The 25,242-nt window shown below is 34.4% G+C and overlaps 1 protein-coding gene across 3 annotated transcripts in view; it reads left to right on the top strand.

Annotated features, from left to right (window-relative positions):
- The first annotated feature begins 1,532 nt into the window (after positions 1 to 1,532).
- Positions 1,533 to 25,242, top strand: part of Tax1bp1 (Tax1 binding protein 1) — a 69,936-nt gene continuing 46,226 nt past the window's right edge. For 2 of the 3 annotated variants that reach the window (XM_027939615.3, XM_027939616.2), the window contains exons 1-4: positions 1,533 to 1,670; positions 8,256 to 8,424; positions 16,938 to 17,040; positions 22,907 to 23,094. In XM_027939615.3, coding sequence (XP_027795416.2) covers positions 8,263 to 8,424; positions 16,938 to 17,040; positions 22,907 to 23,094 — 453 coding nt within the window. In that variant the 5' untranslated portion in view covers positions 1,533 to 1,670; positions 8,256 to 8,262. Of the gene's footprint in view, positions 1,671 to 7,147; positions 7,273 to 8,255; positions 8,425 to 16,937; positions 17,041 to 22,906; positions 23,095 to 25,242 lie in introns of all 3 variants that reach the window. The other variant, XM_071613922.1, reaches the window with a different exon arrangement.

A 25,242-nucleotide genomic window follows, 5' to 3' on the forward strand; every position in this document is an offset into this window, starting at 1 on the left:
TTAGTGTGATATTTATAATTTCACCATCCCCATGTTACCTTGATTATGGGTTTCTTCTCCTAGGCCCTGTAGGATATCATGTAATATAAACTATAATTCTCTAAAGTCTGCAAAATTCTGAGTTCTAAAATTCATCTGGCAGAAAGATTTTGTATAGGGAATTGTAGATCTTCATCTCACTGCCATTACATACAACAGACTATTTTTTAAAAAATTCAGTTAAATAACATGAGGATATATTTTATCTTTCTGGGAGAAATATCGTATAAAAATTCAAGAGACCATTATTAAAAGGAATAGAGCAAGTTAAAATTCTAAAACAAAGGGCTTCCTGGGTAAAATAAGTTCTAAAAATTCTGGAAATTAAGAATAAAAAAATATAAAAATACCTACACAAAATACATTAATCATTTCAGTTTGTATTAAACATTTTTTCTGATTTCAATAACTGAACATCAGAAACAAATCAATCAGCAAATACTAAAGACCTGTGCTATAGAAACTAGTGTCATCTCAAATATTTGGAAGCAAAGATGCAAGTACTCGGAAGAGGATTTTTTTTTATGTTATTTATTAGGTGTTTCAAGATTTAATGTGAACTAATTTATTATATTTCTTTACTGATGATATTGCAAATTTTATCAGGATTTTTTATGGCAACACAGGAATATGAAGAATTCTAATAGAAAATACTTGTTTACGTGTAGTTAGGACTCAAACTGAAAGCCTGAAACAGGAAGGTAGGATATATAACAGTCAAAAGTGATTTTAGAAATTATAATTAAACAGAAACACAGGACAAAATTCATGCACACAAGATAATGTATGTATGTGTGTGTATATATATATATATATGTGTGTGTGTGTGTATGTATGTATATATTTGTATATATATGTATATATGTATATGTATGTGTATGTATATATATATGTGTGTGTGTATATATATATATATATATATATATATATATATATATATATATGTTAACATTTCACAGAAATGTGGTGGAAAGAAACCACTGGCGGACTGACGGGGAATAGAATCAGGGTATGAGAATATAAAAGCTTAGCTTCCAAGAGAAACAGGTTTTTACAATGAAGAAACACATCGTGGTTCAAAAAAGCACAAGACAGCCAGGAGCTGGGAGAAAGCTTTGGTGTTCTCTGGCTATTTCCTTATCTATAAAACAGGCGACTTAGGTTTGTATGATACAGGCAGTGACAAGGTAGTGTCCTACAAGCCTATGGGCGACCCTTTCCACCTCGCTAGTAAGTTACTTTAAGTTTAAAAGGATCCTGTTTTGTTGCGAATAGGTCACTGACAGAAAGGCCAAGACCAAAGGAAGGAGAGTAGCAGCCGCAAGGGACAAAAGGTACTGAAGGGCCTGCTGAGGGTCCGGAGATACCAGGCCAAGGAGGCCGGGCGCAAGGAACCGGAGGTGGGGGGCGTTGCTGCAGGCTGGGCGGGCCAAGCTTGCATGGCGCCGGCGGCGGAAGGGGCTGCCCCGTGGGCGGAAGTGACGTGGCGCCGGCTTTCGGCTCTGAGGGGAACTGTAGCCGGTGGGTGGAAGGTGGAGGTGGTGGTGGCGGAAGAGGTTAGGCGGCTGATGGCGGCTCCGGATTGGAAACCAGTCTAACATTTCCCCCTCCGCCTGGGAACCCTTCCCTGGGTAAGGTGTCTTTCGGGCCCGCTCCGGGTCGTGCGGGGCGGATCCCCCCCCCCCCCCCGGAGTCTTGTTGCGGCTCTAGTTACATTCCGCCCCCACCTCCCCGCCAAAGTCCCTAGAATCTAGGGGCCTGGCGGGTCTTGGAAATGGTCTTCGTGGAGACTAAGCTACCATATAACGATGTTTTCCTTCCCAAGGACGGTTCTTCCCACCCGGAAGGTGGTTGTGACGGGTGCGTGGGCGACTCGGGGCAGCCTTGGAGTTGGAAAGGCGAGTGGGGCCGCCTCACGAAGTGGGGAATCGGTGGGCTAGGCCTTTGCGGTTTTGGGTTGGCGACCGGGCAATTTGGCTGCGGGCTAGCGACGCCGGTGACCCCTTGGGGAGCGGAGACCCTTGTGTCCAAGACTCAACTCTCGGGTGGCTGTTTTGAGGGTAGTGTGTGTAGGTTAGACAGGGAAAACAAGTAGGCGGGCCCGGCAAGGACGCTTGAGTGTGCCTCTGCAGAGCAAATCCCAACTGTTTTGGTTTGAGTCGCCAGTGGAGGAGGAGGCGGAGACTCTTTGCGCCGCCTACATTTGAGGCCAGCGGGCGTGGTTAGCTGTTTTGGCCTGATTTCCTACTTCACCTGGGCTCCGGATTAATTTAGCTCTTAATCTGTTTGTAAAGGGCCCCCTCTTCTCGGTGCTTGAAGAGGTTTTTAAGAAGTCTTTTGAAGACAGTCACTTTTTTTTTTTTCTTAGTCAACTTTTGTGTGTATCATAACTCTCCCTCCTTTGCCTTCCCTCCCCACCAGACACCCTGCAGGTCTTCAGGTGGTGGACAAGTCTTGACTGGCACTCCTTGCTCGGGAAATCTGTTAATTTACCTGGTGTTTATTTCTCTATTTCGCAACAGAGAAATATGTTATCCGTTGTTGATAACAGTTTTGTTCGGAAACGCTGTGACATTTGACTTTGTTCGTATATTAGATTTTAAGTTTTATAGGGTGGTTATGAATTATAAATCTAAATGTTAGATTTAGGTGGGCACATCTTAATCTTTCAGTTCTGGCAAAATTTATACGAATTGTGAATGAGCAATTACTAAATATAATTTTGGTGCTCAATTCCAAAGGCATTTAAAAATATCATTTGAATAACATTAATCTAAAGTGGGCTGATTGTCCTCAAAGTGCCCTTCAGGTATAGAAGAGGAACTAAGGCCAAACTCTTCCCTTTGTTCTTCTCTTCTTAAAGGTAAACTTAATTTCTTGAAGGATTATTTGATTAAACTTGGAATGATTTATGAAGCTAGATAATTATTATGATTTTTTTTTTGCAATCTGTTTAGCTTCAAGAACGACTTATTGTACTATTTGTTTTCTAGTCACCACATTCTTAAACTGCAGGCCTCTCTTTACAGTTAGGATTGCAGCCATGTGTATCACTCTGTAAAATTTGGACCTTATGCATTCTGGCTTTTTAAAGCTTATTTTGTCCTAAATAAACCTTTAGAAGAAAAAGTTTTAAAAGTAAACCTTTAAAAGTTTTCTTTCCCCTAATATTTAGGGGCCAAGGCCATAGCATTTTAGAAATCAACTTAGAAAAAGAAATTTAAAAGGTAAATAAGTAGTGTGGGTGATGTGGGCAATCTAAGCACTCAGTTGTAAAGGATTATGGAGATTGGAATGTTTGCAAGTGCCCAGATTAATACACTGGGGGCTTTGCTTTAGCCTTCCAGAAAACAGTATTTTCTGGAGTAGAGGTCTGTAATACAGCTCAGTGTTTGAGCTTAATTAGGAGTAATTGGAAACTTTGAATGCTAGATATTTTAACCATTTAGATGTTTTTGTGTCCTCCATCACTGAAGTTTGGAAGTAATTTCTAAAGGTTCACATTTTTTTAAAATGAAGATTTTGAAAACTTTTGCTAACTCTGCCTAACACTACTTGAGTTATGATACTTCTAAGTGTTCATATTAAAAAGTGCATAGTGTTTCTACTGCATTAAGTGACACATGGAGTTTTTACTACTGGTCTGTTGCTTACCCTCTTTTCTTTTTTCTTCAGTACTAGGGATTGAACCTAGGACTTTTCAAATGCTGGGCAAGTACTTTACCACTGAGCTACATTTTCAGCTAGTCTGCTTCTCTGTTTGCTTTGGTTTTACTAATTTTATTGTGGAAAATCTCAGACATGTACAAAAAGAATGAACAGTAAAATGGAACAGATTTTTTCAATCTTGTTCTGTTATATTCTTCATCACAATCCCCCCCCCCCCCGAATTTTTAAAACAAATTCCAGAAATCAAGACATTTCTTCTATAATTAGTTGAGTATCTCTAACTGATAGGGACTTTGCTTCCCAGGTGTATCTGGTCTTTTAATTATTGACTGGAAAATTTTTACTTATTCTTCATTTGCTATTTTACTGTATTGTTTCTGGAGATGTATTTTAGAGTATAGGAAGCAGAATTTGATATTACGAATGTCATGTTTCCACTTTTGTGTGTAAATACTGTATTTCCTCTTTTCAACACCCCCCCCCCCCCCAAAGCTACACTTCCCAGGCATTACCACAAGGTGATGCAGTGACTTTGCATATTGCTTCTCCACTGGGCCATGTGCATGCATGGCTTTGGTATTCTCAGTGAATTCCAGCACTTCTCTAAGCCTTTTCATCATTTCACTCTATTTCTTATCCGTGGAAGGAGTGAACCAGAGGAACTGTATGGGAATTACAAATTGTATTTTACTAATTTAAAATGAGTTGATTTGTGATGTAATTTTCAGGTTGTATCCATCCATGTTCACTTTTTTAAAATAACAAACCTATATTATAATTTAATAAAAATAAAAATGAATAACAAGGATAATGGAATGACTTATAATATATTTCTATAATTATAATAGCATTTAAATTTTAGAGTGTTGGAGAGAGATTGAAGGCTATTTAAAAAATTTTTTTTGTGGTTGTAGATGGACAGAATGCCTTTATTTATTTAAAAAAAATTTTTTTTCATTTAGTTGTAGTTGGACATAATACCTCTATTTCATTTATTTATTTTTTATGTGGTGCTGAGGATCTAACCCAAGTCCCCGCAGGTGCAGTGGGAGCACTCTACCGCTGAACCACAACCCCAGCCCTGCCTTTGTTTATTTTTATGTGGTGCTAAGGATCGAACTCAGTGCCTCATACATGCTAGGCAGGTGCTCTGCCACAAGAGCTATTGCCCCAGCCCTAGATTGAAGGCTATTAATAGGGTGATTACAAATTTTCTTACTCTTCAGACATAAGCATCATGAATATGTTTAAAGTGTAATGTGTTTTCTATTGAGTTTTGGGGAAGGATTTAAAAATGAGATTTTATGTTAATTTGGTCATTTAGAACAATAAAGTTCACTTATGTATATTTGTAGAATGCAAATGATAAATTTAAAAGTTAAAGTCCTCTTTCACACATCCCTCATGAGTACAGACTATATGGTATATATTTTTTTTAGTTCCTTTGGATCTGTTTACATTTACATATTTAAATACAGATGTCTATACCCACTTGCTATTTTATACCTAAAAAACAATGAAGTAAAAGTGTAAGGTTGGATTATGGATTTTAAAAAATGAGGTTAAACAAAAGTTTAAACACCTGCCTTAATTTATGAGTAGGTACAGCTGTGTTGGCTTAGTTTAGGATACTTAAATTTTAAGGAAGAGTTTCATCCTTAAATAGCTTTTAATTAAAAACAATGAAAGCTTATGGTGAGCTAGTTCATTTCCTCCTTAGTGAATATCTTCCTCAAATAGACCTAAATACTCACTTTCTTTATGGAAAAATATTACAGATTCGCTTAACTCAATTGTGGTTGTTATCTAATGGATGTTGGTTCAATTGATTTAGCTATAGTTTCTCTTGTTGGTATCTTATAACCAGTAGTATCTTTTTTATAACTGGTTGGAAACATGGATTTTTTTTTCTTTTTTGTGAAGCCACTGATTTGTAAAAAGATTATTAGTGGTTCAGGTCATTAGTATCATGACTTTCTGGGGAGCTCAGATTAGTTCAGACAACCCAAATAAAATAGTAGTGCTCTTCAGTTACTTATTATAGGCAGAGTTCCCCAATGTTTTTAAAGTTAACTTTCATTTTCTTGAAGACTTTAGGTTTCCAGGCAGAGCGTATTCACAGTTAAGTCCTGTGAAATACGGTTGTTGGTAGTAAAGTCCTTTTGTTAGTAAAGGATTGTTACTGAATGTATGCTTCACCTTGGAATCCTTGCAAACATCAAGTGGGGAGAGGCTATGACAACTAGTCTGTTTTATCACAGTTGCTTCCTGGATCATGATTGACAGTCTTTGTATGAGATATCTGATATATTGTTTGATAAAGCAATACTAAGCAGAGGGGAAGCCAGAAGAGTCTGCTGTGCTTGCCTTATATGAATTTCATTGAGTTGTGAAGTAAGTTATATTTATTTGATTAATAAAAATCTTGGCTCTTTCCCCCCATTATTACAGGGATTCCTGTTTTAATAGCTCAGAAGCAAGTGCTATAAGGTCAATCATAATTTCCTATGTGTATGGTAGAATAAATAATAATACTGAGCCTGTGACATACTCTGTAGGTTGCTTGTTTTTTTTTTTTTTTTTTGCAGTACTGGGGATTGAATCCAGGGAGTTCTGTATGCTAGGTGGGTTCTCTACCACTAAGCTATATCCCCAGCCACCCTACTCCCTATCTTTAAAATAATTGTTTTTTGTTGTTATGAGACAGGGTTTTGGTAAATTGCCCAGGCTGACCTTGAATTTGGCATCCTTCTGCCTCAGTCTCTTGAGTCACTGGGATTATAGGCCTTGTGCTACAGTGCTTGGCTCATAAGTTGCTTTTAAAAGTAAATCCCCAATTGTTCCCTTTCTCTCAAAAGTAGAGCACAAAATAGGGAAAACATTTGGTTCTTACAATTTTTATAACCCACCATCACTGTTCCATTTGCTATCTAATGCTTGGTGTTCATCAAGTCAGTGAGCATTCATCAGTCTCTTAATAGATTTTTATCAGTATTTCATCAATAGTATACTTTTATTTTTAATATTTATTTTTAATTAGTAAATATATGGAAGGGCACCTGAATATTAGAAGTCAAGGTAGGATCATTGAACTCAGAATGAAAGGGTGAAATTCGTTTAGATAGAGAAGAACAAATAAGCTGAGCTATTTCAAGTAGAAAGCTGAGATCTTTATATCATATATAGAGATTTCGACAAACTTCTATCAGAACACAAGAAGGCTGGTTGAGTCTGGGATTTATGGAAATGAATGAGTGGTAGTGAAGACTTAAAATGGTTGAGTTGGGTCAGAGTCTTAAGTAGCTGTTCTCTATCTTGGCTGCATCTAGGGTTAAAATTACTTAGAGATGTAGGGGAGGGAGGAATTTTATGTATATAAACACATGCACACAGGTCCCACTCCCAGAAAGTCATCACCTTTTTTTTTTTTTCTCTCCAGGGCTACATTTCACTGAGCTACATCCTGGCCATTTTTATTTGGAGACAGGGTCTTACTAAATTGCTGAAGCTGGCCTCAAATTTGAGATCCTCCTGCCTCAGCTTCGTGACTTGCTGGGATTATAGGCATGCACCACTATTTTCTTTTATTATTTATTGTGGTATAGGAAATTGGACAAGCAGTGCTTTGCTGTTAAACTACACCCCCAGCCCTTTTAATTTTATAGTTTTTTTTTTTTTTTTTTTTGGTACTGGGAATTGAACCCAAAGTTTACCACTGAGCCACATCCACAACCTTCATTTTTTATTTTGAGAGAGGGCCTTGCTAAGTTGCTGAGGCTGTCCTGGAATTTTTGATTCTCCTGACTCAGAATCCTGAGTCTGTGGGATTGATTATAAGTGTGTGCCACCACACCTGGCTATTAATTTTGTAAAAATTTTTGAGACAGTCTCCATAAGTTTCAAGGCTTGCCTTGAACTTGTGATCATCTTGCCGTGATCATCTTGCCCGTGTCTGTGATTACAGGGGCCCACCATCATGTCCAGCATCTGTTTTTCTTGTTAAAGGGTCCTGATGATTCTAATGTGAAACTAGGTTTGAGAAATGCTGATCCAAGGGATCAAAACATGGGGTAAGAATGCAGACACAGAGAGGTTTACCACCAGGTTCAGTTATAAGAGCCTAGAATCTAGAGAGGGGGGAGAGATGGAATGGGCTAGATTAGGGAGGAAGATGGTAAAGTCCAAGGATTCTATATAGAAAGGAAAAGTTAACTGACCAGTAGCCAATAAAATACTGAATTTTAATTATCCCTATTTCTCTTTCTTAGTGTCTGTTGCTAGGGGCCATTGTGTGTACTAACACCTCCAGTTCATTTTCTTTTAGTTGGAATAGAAGCAGTTGTATTTTTTTTTTTTTTTTTTTTTGACCACCATGTACCTTTCTGAGCCATATTGGCTTAGTTGTTTTTCAATTTATGTTTTTATATTAATCACATTTTAAGGAGCAGTTTCAATATTTATAATATGGAATTTGCATTTAAAGTTGTTTTTGAAGGTATAAATTTCTTAGCTGGTATCATTTAATGTATGTGAATTACTTGTTTCAGATTTACAATGACATCCTTTCAAGAAGTCCCATTGCAGACTTCCAACTTTGCTCATGTCATCTTTCAAAATGTGGCCAAGAGTTATCTTCCAAATGCACATCTGGAATGTCATTATACCTTAACTCCATACATCCATCCACATCCAAAAGATTGGGTTGGTATATTTAAGGTAAGAAAACTTTCTGAATATGTCTTCCATGTAGGTACTTCTTATTTTTTTTTTTTTAAACAGATTGGGAAATAGCTTGTACTAACTTTGTCTCTGCATTAAGTTCAATTTTATAAACATTACCATGAAGTAGTATAACAATACACAGTAATATAAAACATGTTGGAAACATCATTAGGTTTTCTTTTCTGTGATCAAGAGGTTCATCTTCTTTAAGGTGTTTGTGTCTTAATTTTCAGACCCTTTTTAAAAACCCCATTTTCTCCAGTTCTACCTGAAAAACAACAATAATTAAAAAAAAACAAACCAACCTTTTCCTTCAACTTTCTAAATCATTTACTGTCTTTCTAGTCATTTGTGATTACTTGTGTACAGCTCTATAACTTTTTTGTGGGGCGGGATTGGGAGGAGGTAGACCAGGGATTGAACCTAGAGACACTTAACCACTGAATGATACCCCCGGCCCTTTTTTGTATTTTATTTAGAGACAGGGTCTCATTTAGTTGCTTAGGTCCTTGATAAGTTCCTGAGACTGGCTTTAAACTCTTTTTTTTTTTAAATTCTAATTGTTACACATGATCATGCCTTTAAACTTTTGATCCTCTGGGCTTAGCCTCCCAAGCTGCTAGGATTATAGGTGTGTGCCACTGTGCCTGGGTCAATGTCTCTTTTTTGTTCTGCATTGGGTAAATATTGCTCATATTGTTGAATCCTTCATTGTTTGATGCTCCTGAGTAGATAAGTCTGTTTACTTTTTGTACCCGGCTTCCCTATGTTTTTCAATGTTTAAGTTGATGTTACAATTCTAAATGCAATACTTTTCTTTATTCTTGCTACTGATGGAATAAAAGGGAAGTTTCCTTGCATTACAATGTCCTGCAGCATTTAGAATTAAGTTCTAACCAAGTGACCAGGAAAAAACAAGAAACAACCTGTGGTTTCAACACTTTGTGATTTATTGACCCCCTTTTTTTGGTACCAGGGATTGAATTCAGGGGTACTTGACCACTGAGCCACATCTCCCGCTCATATTGTATTCTTATTTAGAGATAGGGTCTCACTGAGTTGCCTAGGGCCTCACTGAGTTGCTGAGTCTGGCTTTGAACTCTTGATCCTCCTGTCTCAGCCTCCTGAGCTATGGGCACCACTGTGCCTGGCTGTTTACTGTTTTTTTTTTTTTAAACATTTTATTTTATTTTTTTAGTTGTAGGTAGACACCTTTATTTTATTATGTGGTGCTGAGGATCGAACCCAGCACCTCATGCATGCCTGGCGAGCACTCTTCCCCTGAGCCACAACCCCAGCCCTGTTGACTCTTTTAATTAAGATTTATTATTCTTGTAAATAGGCTCCTACATAATTTTAGATGCCCATCTTGTGTATTTCTAACATACTTTCTTGTGGGAGCATAGATGCAAAGTATAACTTCCCAAAGGAGCCTTCCTATTCTTTGTATCTTTCCAAATTGAGAGACTTCTGGATTTATTTTTATGCATTCTCCCCAACATTTCCCTTCCCTGAGTAACCTAAAAACTGTTGGTCTATTTTTCAAAAGGAGTTTGAAGAAGTTCTTATTTAAGATAGAAATAAAAAATTGGGTTTTATCTTGCCTCGACTTCTTGGTGGGCTCAGTACCTGTTTTTGGTGCAAACAGTCCATCTTGGAATACATGGAACCTCTTAAAGTACTGGTGTGTGTTCTCTTAGATGGGATGCTGGTAATTAAAAACAGTCCAGGAAGGCAAATGTGTAACATTCTAGTTTACTCCTAAGAAATAGACAAAGCTATTGTGATTCAGTTGTAGAAAACACGCAAGGACCAAACATACCACTAAATATCTTTTTGATGTATTTCCCCCCCAACTCCCAAGTCTCATCTCCCTTATCCTTTCTTCCTGCCCAGCAGACGGATCTTGAGTTTTCTGGCTCAGTAATCTTTCTGCCTTAGCCCTGAGTAGCTGGGACTTTAGGCACATGCCACCATTTTTTTTTTTTTTAACTTTAAAAAATACATATATAAAATATAATACCTTAACTATTTTTAGCTGTGCAATACTATGGTGTTAACTGTATGCACCTTGTTATGCAAAAGTTCTGTAGCACTTTTAATTTTGCAAAACTGAAACTGAACAACTCTGCCCTCCTTGAACAACAACGCACCCCCCTGGAACCTTGGCAATCACTATTCTGCTTTCTGTTTCTAAGAGTTTGGTTATTTTAGATATCTCATATAAGTGGAATCATGCAGTATTTGTCTTTTTGTGGCTGGCTTATTTTGTTAGACTAATGTCCTCAAGTTTTTCTTGATATGATTAAGATTTTGATTTGCCACATTATCATTAAACATTTTATTCCTTAATGGACATTTAGATTGCTTATGCTTCTTGGCTATTGTGCATAATACAATGGGAATAGATGGACAAATCTCTCTTCAAGGTCCTGTTTTCTTTTTTTTGTTGTTGTGGTACTGGGGATCAACCCAGGGCCTTATGCATGCTAATGGACCAGTTTTCCCTGTTACCACTGGGCTACTTCTCAACCCCAAGATCCTGTTTGCAGTTCTTTTTGGATTTATATCCTGAAGTAGAATTGCTGTATCATAGGTAATTCCATTTTTAATCCCTTCATACTGTTTTCCATAGCAGCTGCATCATTTATTTCCATTTCCATTAACAGAGTGTAAGGGTCCCAGTTTCTCTGCATTTTCCCTGACTCCTGATATTTTTTCTTCTTCTTCTCCCATAGTAGAAAATATAGGAAACAAATGTTATTTGATGTCTCATTGTTTTGATTTATATTTGCCTGATGATTATTGATGTTGATGTTGAGCAATTTTTCATTTGTTCTTACTCCATGTGTATTATTTCTTTTTTTTTTTTTTTTTAACTGGTGCTTGAGATTGAACCTTTGGTCTTATGCATGCTAGGCACACTGTACCATTGACCTACACCTCTAGGCCTTCATTTGTATATTTTCTTTGGAAACACGTCTGTTCAAGTCCTTTGCTTGTTTTATTTAAGATTACATTTTTGTGGTTTAACTTTAGGAGTTTGGTTTTGAAATTATTTTTAAATTGATAAATAAAAATTGTGTATATTTATGTTGTACAGCATGATTTTATGTTTGTATATATCATGGAATGGTTAAATCAAACTAAATTCTTTATACATATTCTGGATACTACCCCCTTACCAGATATATGGCCTTTTCACTCTGTTAAGATTTTTTTTTTTTTTTTTTCCCTTTTGCTTCACAGGAGTTTTTAAGTTTGATAACAGTCTTGCTTGTTTATTCTTGTTTTTGTTGCCTGTGCTTTTGATGTCATATCTAAGAAGCATTGCCAAAACCAGTGTCATAAAGGTTTTCTCCTGTGTTTTTATTCTGAAAGTTTTATAGTTTCAGGTTTTTTGCTTAGGTCTTCAATCTGTTTTGAGTTAGGTTTTGTATATAGTTTAAGGTAAATGTCTAATTTCATTGTTTAATATGTGGATAATCTACTTTCTCAACACCTTTTTTGATGAAGAGACTATCCTTTCTTCATTATGTAGCTTTAGTACCCTTGTGGAAGTTCATTTGGCTTTACTTGTGAAGGTTGTTTTTTGGACCCTCTCTTGTGTTCTGTTGGTCTGTCTTCTGTTTTGCCAATACCCATACTGTTTTGATTACTGTAGCTTTGTATAATATATTTTGAAATCAGGAAGTGCAAGGCACAACAAGGCCTTCAGTTAAATATGTATTTCTCAGGATTGTTTTAACTCTTGGGAACCTTTGAGACTTCCAATTGGAGTTCAGGGAATTTTTTTTTCTCTAATTCTGCAAAAAATACAACTGGTACTTCACTAGGGATTAACCTGAGACTTAAAATGTCAATAACATTCAAAGTAATTTAACAATATTGTCTTCCAGTCCATGAATTTATCTTTCCACTTATTTGTATCCTTTTAAAATTTTTTCAGTAATGTAGCTTTCATCAGTCGGTAGTCCACTGTTTAAGTATATTATAGCTGTCAATATATAATCATTTCATTCTGAACATTTTTTCATTGTCTTACACAAGGAACCTTTGGGGGGGGGGGACACCTTATATCCAAACAATATATTTAATTACGTTGATTTCCCCTTCTCCCTTTATGTATACTCTCTCCTCTGATTTATTATTTCCTTCCTTTTGCTAATTTTGAAGTTTCTTGAGACATAAAGAAATTAGGTCTTTTTTAAGGTAGATGTTTATACCACACAATCTTTTAGTACTGCTTTTGTTGCATCCTATAAGTTTTGGTGTGATGTATTTTAGTTTTCATCTGTCTGGATCTAAGTTCTCTTAATGATTTCTTATTTGATCTAGTGATTGTTCTTGAGTATGCTGTTTAATTTTCTACATATTTGTGAATTTCCCAGTTTTTAAAACTGATTTCAAGTTTCATTCTGATGTGCTAGAAAATGTATTTGTTTATTAAAAAAATTTCTAAAGTTGTAGATGGACACAATGCCTTTATTTTGTTTTTATGTGGTGCTGAGGATTGAACCCAGTGCCTGACATGTGCAAGGTAGGCGCTCTATCATTGAGCTACAACCCCAACCCCGAAAATGTGTTTTTTACGTTCCATTAAGCCTTATTGTTTTGTGAAGTTGAAGGCTCTACCACTGAGCTACACCTACAGCCTGTAGTAAGTCTTGTGTCCTAATGTAGTCTGCCCTATAGAATGTTTCATGTGTGTTTGAGAAGAATGTGTATTCTTCTGTTAATGGGCAGTGCTCTGTATATATGTATCAGGTCCAGTTAGTTTATAGTATTGAAATCCTTTGTGTCTTCATTGATCGTCTATTCAGTGGTTGATCTGATCACTGTTAAAACTGAGGTATTGAAATCTATTATTGTTACTATTTCTGTCTTCCTTCAATTCTGTCAGTGTTTGCTTCATATATTTGGATTGGTCTGCTGTTATTTGTGAATATATTTATAATAGTTATATCTTTCTGGTCAATTGAATCTTTTATCCTAATGTAATGTCCTTCTTAAAGTCTCTTGTGAATGATTGAGTTAAAGTCTATTTTGTCTGATACATGTATGACTAACCTGTTATGTTTCGATTGCCACTTAAGCACTTTTTAAAAAAAATATATATCTTTTTACTTTTATCCTTTGTCTTTATGATTAAAGTGGATCTCTTCTAGACATAATATAGTGGGTCTTGTTTTTATTCATTTGGCTACTCTCTGCTTTTAAGTGCGGAGTTTAATCCCTTCACATTTAAAGTCATTATTGACAGAGAAGGACTTTCTATTGCCATTTTGCTAATAGTTTTATGCATTTCTTTTTAATTATTTTGTACTGGTTTTCCTCTCCTCTACTGTCTTTTGTATTTTGTTGCTTTTTTTTTTCAATAAGCATGATTACCTTTTTCTTTTGTTCTCCTCCTATAGGTATTTTCTCTGGTTTATGTACTCTCCATAGGGATTACATAAACATCTTATATTTGCAACAATTTATTTTAAACTGATAATGAGTTTAATTGCATGCAAAAACTGTACTCTATATCTCTCTTCCACTTTGTTTTTAAAAATTATCTTTTTATTTCCATCCTTAATCATAGTTTTTACATTTATAGTTATTTTATATGCTTTTTTTTTTTTTTTTAAAGTTTTACACTAGAATTAAGAGTGATTGAAATATTTCACCACCATTACAGTATTACAGGATTACCTTTTGGACTGTAATGTTTCTGCTGAGAAATCTCCCCACAATCTCATAAAAGCTTCTTTTGTGATGTGTCACTTTTCTCATATCAAGATTTTATTTTACTGACAGTTTGATGATAATGTATCTTGGTGTGAACTTCTTTGGGTTTTTCGTAGTTGGGATACTTTGAGCTTCTTGAATTTTGGTGCTCATTTCCTTTTTCAGATTTGTTTTTTTACTTTATTTTTGATGTTTGTACTGGGAATTGCACCCAGGGGCTGCTCACCACTGAGCTATATTTCTGGCCCTTTTTATTTTGAGACAAGGTCTCCCAAAGTTGCCCAGACTGGCCTTGGTCTTTCAATTCTCCGTCTCAGCCTCTGGAGTAGCTGGGATGAGAGTCATGTGCCACTGTACTCATCTCTTTTTTTCATGTTCGGGAAGTTTTCAGCTATCATTTTTACTAATACGTTTTTCCACACCCCTGGTTTTCTATCTGAAACTTTGATAATGAGTATATTATCTACTTGATGGTTTCTCATAAGTCCCTTAGGTATTACTTTTTTCCCTTTTTTTTTTTTTCTTTTTTGTTGTTGTTTCTTGATTCAGTAATTTCAAATGACCTCTTGAGTTTGCTGATTCCTAATTGTGTTTAAGTCAGCTGTTGAAGTCTTCTTTTGGATTTTTTAAATCCACAATTTATTTGATTCTTTTTAGTTTTTCTTTCTTTATTCGTATGCTCATTCATATGTTTTCATCATTTTTGTTTAGTTAATTATATTGTTCTCTGATAGTGTGCTAAGCTTCTTTAAGATGATTATTTTGAATTCCTTGTCAGGTTACTAATCTCTGTTTCTTTACTGTTATTTTCTCAAGACTTATTTTATTTCTTTTGGCCTTATTATTTTTTTCTGTTTGTGTGTGTGTGTGTGTGTGTGTGTGCATTTGATAAAGTACCCATCTATCTCAGCCTTTCCAGACTAGCTCTGTACAAGGATGACCTTCACCAAATGACCTGTCTAGGTTCTGGGGGCCCCTTAAGCCTTTTATTTGGATGTGTTTTCACTGGGTGTTTGCATATTAATTTCTCAGACTGGGATGTTTGCAGATTCCTCATTCAGGTGTTTGTACTTTCTCCCTCTGGTGTCTGTCTGTGATACTGCAGTTCTCTGGTGCTGTAAAAAGCTGTTGAGCAGTCCTTTGTTCTTCACAGTGCCAAGCAACTCAAATATTCTAGTTCTCTGTCAGTGCCATGTTAAACAAGACAGAAACCTGAACAGTCCACTGAAAAGCCAGAACGTTGGGTGCATATTGTGGTGTTCTTTTCCTCTCAAGGGAGAAACTGCAAACTGGGATATTCTCCCCATCTTGCTAAATTGTGCCAGCTTACAGGAAGGGCTATTGTGGTTGTTATGAAGTTGCTCTTCTTACACTTTACAGTGCAGCTGTTCTTGACTTTGAGCTTGCCTGTGTGTACTACAGCTGGTTTTCGGAGTTCTCACAAAGGACTGTATATTGTTGTTAAGTTGATATCTCTGTGGGAGAACAAGGTCTTGGCCACCTATTCTGCTATCTTGTTGACACTACTTTGTTGATGTTATTTCCTTTTTACATCTTTTCCTCATCTGGTAAAAGATCTCATTTCCCCTTTGTTTTTCTTCTCATGGGGGACAGTTAGGAATGAAGCTTTCCCTCTTTTCCTTGTTTCTTTTGTTTTTTTTTGTCAATTGTTTTTCTTTAGGAATTATTATAGTCATAGCAGTAGTGTTGGAAGGAAGGAGGTGGAGTTTCAGAAAGTATGAAGATATGTTCTATTCTGCCTGGAGAGAGTAGTGTTTTGGTGGTGAAGAGCTTGAATGTTAGTTTCCAATTCTGCCTGCCTTTTAGTAGCCATTTACTTGTTTCTTGGTTTGTATAATGAAGATGATAATAGTAAGCCAAAAAAAAAAAAAAAAAAAAAACCCACAAAATCCCCCAAACATTGAGTGAACTGTATAGGTTATTGCTGTCTGATATTATTTGAATCAGATTTACGTAATCAAAGTTAACAGTTTTGTATGTTCTCACAAATAAATGGCATACTCGGCTTCAATATTCTGTTGTTTGTAAACTTAGAGCAGTCAGAATCATAGAACATATATATTCTAAATCTATGGTAAAAGTATAATTTTTATAATATTATGAAGAAATGAATATCAAGTACCTATTCTAAGCATCTCTAAAATACAGTACTTAACACAGTATAATTTACCAGCACAATACAGATTGAGATATATATTTGTGTTTTAAATTGAAATATTTTAGCATTAAATGATATAGTGGTTTATTTGTATATGTAAACATCTTAATGTGAAAAGCCCTCCTACAAATTTATAAATTCCTTACAGGCAAGACTTGCCAAAAATGAGAGATTAGTGAAGTTAGCTAGTGGATTCAATTGGAAGGGAGGGTGACTAAGAAAAAAATGAGAAACTTAAATTTTAAGGTCTAAAAGAATTCAGTTTTTTAAAAATCCTCTTTTTAGTTACCTCAGATTTAAAGCAAAATAGAACTTTTTGTATTTGATCATGTGCATTTATAGATCACCCTTGAGAAATTAGATAGCAAATTGATTTGAATACATGGTAGAAACTCTGATACTTAATCTGTGTAGGTTTTTATAGCATTGGGCTTTGGCCTAATTAAAAACAAAACAGACATGCTTTTTAAAATATTTGTGATTTGTAAACATTAAATGCATGTTTTAACTTTAGTATATGGAAAAAAATCCTTTGAGATACCTGAATAATATGAAACTGATATTTATATTCCTTCTTTTTGTTATCCCTCTTTAGGTTGGGTGGAGTACCGCTCGTGATTATTATACATTTTTATGGTCCCCTATGCCTGAACATTATGTAGAAGGATCAACAGTCAACTGTGTACTGACATTTCAAGGTAAGGACTGAGAACTGTAGAACTTGACAAGACCAAATGTCCTATTACCATTAAAAAATTGTACCCCATTATAATGATCTGTTCAGGCATGTCTGGGTACCAGAGTTAAACTAGTGTCTTTGTTAGCAGAAGTCATACTAGTGTAAATATCAAATATAAGCTACATGATATTTTAACAGACATTTAGAAATTTTTATTATCATTTAATTGAAGACAGTGGATTTCTTTCTATAACTTTTGAATTTTTTTTTTTTTTTTGACAAGAAAACAATACCATTGCTAGTATTAGGGGTGGGAGACATGGGAAGAATTTGATTAGTGGGTACTAAGTTGCAGGTAAATGAGAGTAAGAAGTTCTGTTTTGTTATTGCAAGTAGTGAAACTATAGATGACGAATATGTACTATATTTCTCAAAAGCAAGAAAAAAGAATGTTGAATGTTTTGGCTATGAAGGGATATTTGAGGGGATAGATACATTTAACCTAATTACACAGTGTAGGCACACATCCCCACATCACATGGTGTCTCATTAATATGTGCAATTTTAATTAAAAGTGGCCTTGCTTAAAAAAAAAAGAATGTAGCAAATTCGAGTAAGGAAAGTAATCTAGATGGAAACCACCAAGATGGTTAATAGGATTCTAACATGTGACGGTTCCTATAAAATGGATATAAATAAATAAATAATTTATTCTTAGTTTGGCATCACATACAGATTTTTAATACTTTATTCAGATAATTCTGTCCTATGCCACAAGTTGGATGAACCTTGAGGACATTATGCTAAATCAAATCAGCTAGTCATCAAAAAGCAAATACTGTATGATTCCATTTATAGAGTGGACAGACTCAAAGAGATAAGACACTAAAATGGTGATTACCAGGGCATAGTGAATGATAGGGATATAATGAAAGACAGGAATATAGAGTTATTATTTAATAGATACAGAGTTTCAGTTTTGCAAGATGAAGAGTTCTGGGATGGACAGTGGCATGGTTTTTACACCATGAATTACTTATCACTTAAGTGTATGCTTTAAAATGATTAAAATAATAATTTTGTTATTTGTTTTGTCTGTAATTTTAAAAGTGAGAAAATACTCTTATTTAGAAGTCCATCACAGAATTTTTGCAGAGTGATTTTGTTTTATAATTGTACTGACTATGGGTTGTATTAAAGTAAGTTCTTAGCCTTTTATATACCATGGACTCTTTTTGGTCTTGTGAAGCTTATGGACTCTATCATAATATTTTATGCATATGAAATAAAGTGCGTAGAATTGCTAAGAAAACTGAGTATATTTAAGTATAGTTAAAGTGTTATAGGATCAAATTTTGTGATTTTTTAAAAAAAAAATATATATTTTTTAGTTGTAGTTGGACACAATACTTTTATTTTATTTATTTTTTAGTGGTGCTGAGGATTGAACCCAGCGCCTCACATGTGCTCGGCGAGCACCCTACCGCTTAGCCAAAACCTTAGCCCCCAAATTTGTAATATGTTAATGTGTGCTTTAAAATTTATATGTTAACAAGATGTTCTGGCAGATTTAATAATTGCCATAATTCAAAGTAAGATAGCACTGATACTAGTAACAGTGATCATGTGATATTAACCTCTGTCAAAAAATCTAATTACAGTAGTAAAAATAATATTAGTAATAGAAATTACAGATAGTGATAATTCTTTGTGGCTTCTAGCCTATATTAATGATCAAAGAACATGCTAAAATTTAATGATAGATGTTAGTAAAAATAAAATTGTAATGCTTTGTTGTTGAGAGAGAGAGCATCTATTTGTTTTAAGTGCAGCATAACTTGGACCCTATGCTTTTAGCTTTGGTACAGTGTGGTTTCCACACTTAACTGAACTTTGGAATCACCGGGGGGATTGCATGTTCAAGACATGCAGATTCTTAAATTACACCTTTAAAGATTGGGACTTGATTGGAGTATGGCCTGGGTTTTAGAACTGTTAGAAGTTCAACAGGTGCTTCTGATATGTAGAAGAGTCACTGGCGTAGAGGTAAATTTTCAACAAATATTGTTAACATTTAATTATATGGTCTTATCTAAATTAAAGTGTACTATTTAGTATTAGGCAGTATCTGACTTGGATTTGGTGACATGTGCAAAGCAGACTTTTAAATAGTTAACTTCAGATAATCAGATAGTTTAATTTACTTTTAAATTTTAAAATGTCTTCTCTTTTGGAACAGGTTTGAGCTTATAGCAAAAAATGAGCAAAAAGTACAGAGTTCCCTTATATCTTATAACCTTTTGCTTATTATTAAGTTTATAGTTTACATTAAGGCTCACTCTGTAATATCTATTCTATAGATTTTGAGGAGTAAAGACTCATATTTACTGTTGCAATATCATACAGGGTTTTACTGCTCCCCAAATTCACTTGTTTGACATATTCATCTCCTTCCTTCCCTGCAAACTCCTGGCAATCACTGATTTTTCTCTGTAATTTTGACCTTTACAAATGTGATGTAATTGGAATGTGTAGTTTTTCACATCCACTTCTTTCACTTAGCAGCATGCATTTAAAGTTCCCCTAGGCCTTTCTTTATTTTAAATGTCTGAATAATACTCCACTGTATGGATGTATCACAATCGTTTCCCTGTCCCCCCACCCCCAAGTCCCTCTGCTGTGCTAGAAATGGAACACGGGGCCTTAGGCATTGTAGAACATGCACTCTACCACAGACCTGTATTCCCATCTGTTTTTTGTTTATCCATTTAATCTAATGAAGGAACACCTTGCCTAATCCAAGGTTTGGCAGTTATTAATAAAACTTTATAAACATTTTTGTGTAGGTTTTGTGTGGGTATAAGTTTCCAGTTCATTTCTGTAAATACCCAAGGAATGTGATTTCTGGATGATATGGTAATGGTACCTTATGTTCAGTTTTGTGAGAAATTGACTAACTATCTTCCATAGTGATTTTATCATCTTGCATTCCCACTAGCAATGAATGCTGTTTTATATCCTCAGCATTGGATTTTGGTGGCCTATGTTTAAAAAAAAAATTTCAGCCAAGCGTGGTGGCGCAGGCTTATAATCTCAGAAATTCCAGAGGCTGAGACAGGAAGATTGCAAGTTCAAAGCCAGCTTCAGGAATTTAGCAAGACGCTGTCTCAAAAAGGGCAGGGGATGTGACTCAGTAGTTAAATGCCCCTGGGTTAAATCCCTGGTATCAAAAATAAACAAATATTTAAATTTTTTTCTTTTTTTATTTGTATGTATGTTTGTATATTTGTCTGAATTGGCAGTGTGACCACATGGAGTTTGCATGTATACAAAAATTTCCCTTGTGTTCTATGCCAAAAAAAGAAATATTCAGAGGATGTAATTTGTAGTGTAATATGGGTAAGGATTTAGGGTCTTGTAGATGTGTTTTTTGACCTGGAGGTATAGCTCAGTGGTAGAGTGCGTGCTTAGTATGTATGAAGCCCTGGGTTTTAGTCCAAGCACCACCTCACCTCATTGCAGAACAAGACACATAAATAACATGCAGAGTTTATCTTTTAATACCAAGCCTTTTTAAAGATGGTCAAATTTAAGTATGTGTATTGGAACTGATTTTGTTTTATTTTATATTTATATTTTTTTCTTTAAAGGTATGGGTTTATTTCTAGTCTTTAGTACCAGGAATTGAATGCAGGGTTGCTTTAACCACTGAGCCACACCCCTTTTATTTTGAGACTAGGGTCTCCCTAATTTGCTGAGGTTGGCTTTGAACTTTGGATTCTCTTACCTCAATCTCCCTCCAGTAATTTTTATTGTGATTTGTTTTTTTCTTAAAAAATAAGTTGTTAATATACTGAATCGGTTCTGTTGACTAATGCAATATTAGTGACAAGTGAAAAGTTTATATGTATTTAAAGAAAGTATTCAATTTATTTCTATTTATACCTTAAAATTTTTTGGGAGCCAAGCATAAATATTAAAGTAAGTTGTATAAGTGTTAATTTTTATTTTTAATTTTGATATCCAGAAGTAAAAGCTTCTTCCTACCTAGAAAGCTTTTTATTTCTTAGTTTTATAAGGAAGTTGTAGGGGTAGAGTCATGGGATAACTCAGTCACACAGACTGTTAGAATTAAGAGATGTTTTAAGCACAGTCCAGAATCACTGCACTGATTTTGTGGATGAGTCTTTAAAATTCTGAAATGCAAAACTCCAGACAATTAACAAGAAATACTTTAATGTGATTGTTTTCCTAAATGGACCTTTATTCATTTATTGAAATCAAATTGAGTGCTAATTAAGACAATGATTAGCAAGACTAACTCAGAATTTGGCTTTTACTTTTTTCTGTTTAATTTTCAGCAATACTAATCAGATAACAAGTTTTTAGAAAAATAACTCTAAATTGCAGCTCTGAATAATTGTATGTAATTCAAATGGCATTTGAACCATATTTTTAGCAGCTTATGAATGAGATTTTTTTTAAAGTATGAGACCTTGAATATCTAGTTTGTAGAATTTTTAAGTGATAATACTAATTTATCAGACTATTTTTATTTTCTGTTAAACTTTTTAAATAAGGCTGTGGCTATTTGGAAACTTTTTCTGCTATGGATGATTAAATTCAGCAGTAGATATTAGGAGGGTGGAATTTTAAAAGCATAATGTCAGGGCTGGGTTGTACCTCAGTGGCAGAGCACTTGCCTCGCACATGTGAGGCACTGGGTTTGATCCTCAGCAGCACAAAAAAATAACAAACAAAATGAAGATATTGTGTCTATGTATAACTAAAAAAAAAAAAAAATGAAATCAGGTGATATAGGTGTCATAATAATGAGTCTGAAAATTTTAAGACATGAAGAATAGCAGACATAGTAATTAAAATTTGAGCTACATATTGGTTGAATTTATTCATTTTGTTTATTCACAATTATAGAATGTTTCCTTTTTAGACATTTAATTCTAGAATTTATTTATAATATATACATATATAAATAAATATGCATCTGCTCTGGGAGAGTGTGTGCACAAATGTATGCATCTGTGTGTCTGTAGTTTTTGAGATCTGATGTAGGAGGTAAAGCATGTAGATAGTGAATAGTAATTCAGAATATACTATTGAAGTTTTCTTTATTGTAAAAAATTCTCTGTGATATTTGGAGATGAAGTAAACAATTTTGAGTTAGGAAGTCAAACAACAATTAAAAGGTAGAGTGACAGTTGAATAAAGAAAGGCACAAATATTGAACACATTTTATTTGTCATATAGTAGCTAAATGGTATAAATAATTATCTATAGATACATAGGAACTCTTGAGATGTATGGTGTATGTTTTGTATGAATATGAGTAGATCTGTGTGGTTCCAAGCTTTTTATTGTCCTGCACCACTGGTCCTCACCATCTTATTTCCTTTTACACAGTTCACATGTGCAGCATATTGCTTTAGTTATTTCCTTTTTCCATATAATGAATGTCAACTTGAAGGAAAATTTCCTTACATATTCCTGTGCCCACTTGCAGTCTTTCTTAGATTTTCATCATGGGTCTTTCCTTGCCTTCAGTCTCTTTCCTTTGAAAAGTACATATTTCCCCCTCTCAGATGAGTTGGTTTTGCCCTAGTGAAAGGACAAAGTTAGGAGGTCATAGTCTGGGATTATAAATTTAGGTCTAAGAGATGAAAAATTTGGGTATGTTTGAGGAAGAAGGAAAAGTCTCATTTTGACAGATTTGTGGAAAAACAGGAGGAAAAGAAATATCCCAGATAGGTGCTAAGAAAAGGGGAGGAAAGGAGAGATGGCAAGTATTGTTAAAGTAAATTGAAGGTAGTATTTTATAATAGCAGGTTTAATAATTTTTGTCTTTTTGTTTGTTAAATACCTCTTAGGATATTACCTTCCAAATGATGATGGAGAATTTTATCAGTTCTGTTATGTTACCCATAAGGGTGAAATTCGTGGAGCAAGTACACCTTTCCAGTTTCGAGCTTCCTCTCCAGTTGAAGAGTTGCTTACTATGGAAGATGAGGGAAATTCTGACATGTTGGTAGTGACCACAAAAGCTGGCCTTCTTGAGGTTGGTATCAACATGGAGCTAAGAACTCATGTTAGCTGACATTTTAAGAACTTTCACGTTATGCAAGAGTATTCATAAAAATCAAGTGTTTTTTTTTTTTTTTTTAAACTAAAATAATAAACTTAAGAATGTCTTTTTAAAAGAACAATCTTTATTTCTTGGTTCTATTGTGGCAGAGCTGTCCCCATGGTCTAACAGTATTTTATGCATAATAGGTACTGTAGTAAATCTTTATTGAGAGAATTTAGACCTAAAACTTTCTTTATGTTTACTTGTTGTAACCATTTTTCTTTCATGGTAGCCAAACTGTTGATTGTTAAATAGTATAGATTTGAGGGATGAAGTTGGTTGGGATACTGGAATAAAAATGATAAATCTTAACTGCAATTAGATGTGAATTTTGTTTTGTTTTACCATGAACATGTTTTTTCTCTAGTATGGTAGTGAATTAGGAAAGCATCCTCAGTCTTTTAATTTAGGTTGAGTATTTTTAGTTATTCTTTTTCTTGAACATCTGATCAAAATGAATAAACCTGGATTAACCATAATTTATAAAGAAAGGGTAAAAGGTCTTCTTTTAAAAAATTGAATAATGTAGTTATGTCATTGGCTGTATAATATTGTTGTATATCTTAAATTTTAGTAGTCATTGAAAGAGAACATAAAATAACATTTTTTTCATTGTAAGATCACGTTTTCTGGTGTCTTTATCCTATGCCCCCCCAAGTAGACTGCTATACTTAGTTGTTTTGAACTTAGTGTCCTTTGTTGTAATAAGAAAAATAGTTTTTCTGATTGGCTCAGTATGTACTTTTTGTTAATTTACATTCATATTTTATCTATTACAGGTCTTTGTTTTTTCATTATAGTCATATGGATCTTCTTAAACATTTTATGTCTTTGATTTTACTTTATTTATGTTAAAGAACTGAGATTACAGGGGGGAAAAGAAGTTATATTTTTAGATAGTTAGAAGGTTAGAAGGAACGAATCATTTTTTATTGTGAATTCTCCCATGTCTTTCCTTTTTCCAGAAATTCCTCTCTTATCTTGAATAAAGAAATGTAACTTTTATAGGGTGACTAGAACATTTTGTGGTGACAACTGCCTGATGATCAAGGTTTTTAGCCTGGTATTTGAATGCTAGTCAAAGATGCTGAAACAAACCTAGCTCTTAAGAAGAATGCTATTAGCATTTATACTGCAATTTTTTGAATACCACTTAGACCACCCTGATTCCAGGCGCTCCAACACAAAAGCGGTAGGCATTTTGGCATTCACATTTTGCCTGTGCTTTTTCTTCATGTAAATTGGGAAATAGCACAGATTTATTTCAATTCTTTCTTCCCTTCTACAAAGTGTACATTTATAAAGAAAATTTAAATTGCTCTCTTAAGTAACTATTTCTGAGATAATTTCCTGACCATCTTTTGACAAATCTTTTAATTTCCACATTCATTAAAATTTTGGGTGATTTTGTCTAATACTTCAATACAACTGTGAAACATTTGGGACCCAGTGACATTCAAGGCGATTGAGACATAATCCTGTAGTGTGTGAAGCTGAATTGGATAATAGGCTAAAAAAGAGACAATTTGGGGACAGTAAAGGATGTTTGATTATTGCCTGCCTATTGGATGAGACAATATTATTTTTTATAGCTATAGTAATAGTTGTTGAAAAAGAGACTACCCTCATCATAGGATGAGGTACTTAAGAGTTAAGTATTGCCAATTTTGTTTCAAATGATTTAATAAGAAAAAAGAAGAAATAAAAATTTATATAAATAATCTTAAGTATACAAAGAAAATATACATTGCAAAATATTAATATAGTGAATTGTATAAAAGGAGTTCATTGTAAAATCTTATTCTCTGTGCTTGAAAGATTGCATAATATATATTGTCGAGCAGAAATTAGATTTTTATTCATTTTTTTATCTAAATTTAAAAATTATATGTGTAAACTTTATTAAACTTCATAAAGTTAGATAAATCATGGAGGGGGGAGTGGTTTTCTGCTAATTAATGTTCTGTTTTAGTACATCAAGATATATTTTTATTTTGCCAGTAAGTTTTGAGCCAGATTTTATGCTAAGTTATTAATACTGTTAACTATTAGAATCATAGATTTGATCCTAATTTTCTC

The sequence above is a fragment of the Marmota flaviventris genome, chromosome 1 (assembly GCF_047511675.1).
Source record: "Marmota flaviventris isolate mMarFla1 chromosome 1, mMarFla1.hap1, whole genome shotgun sequence".
Lineage (NCBI taxonomy): Eukaryota > Metazoa > Chordata > Mammalia > Rodentia > Sciuridae > Marmota > Marmota flaviventris.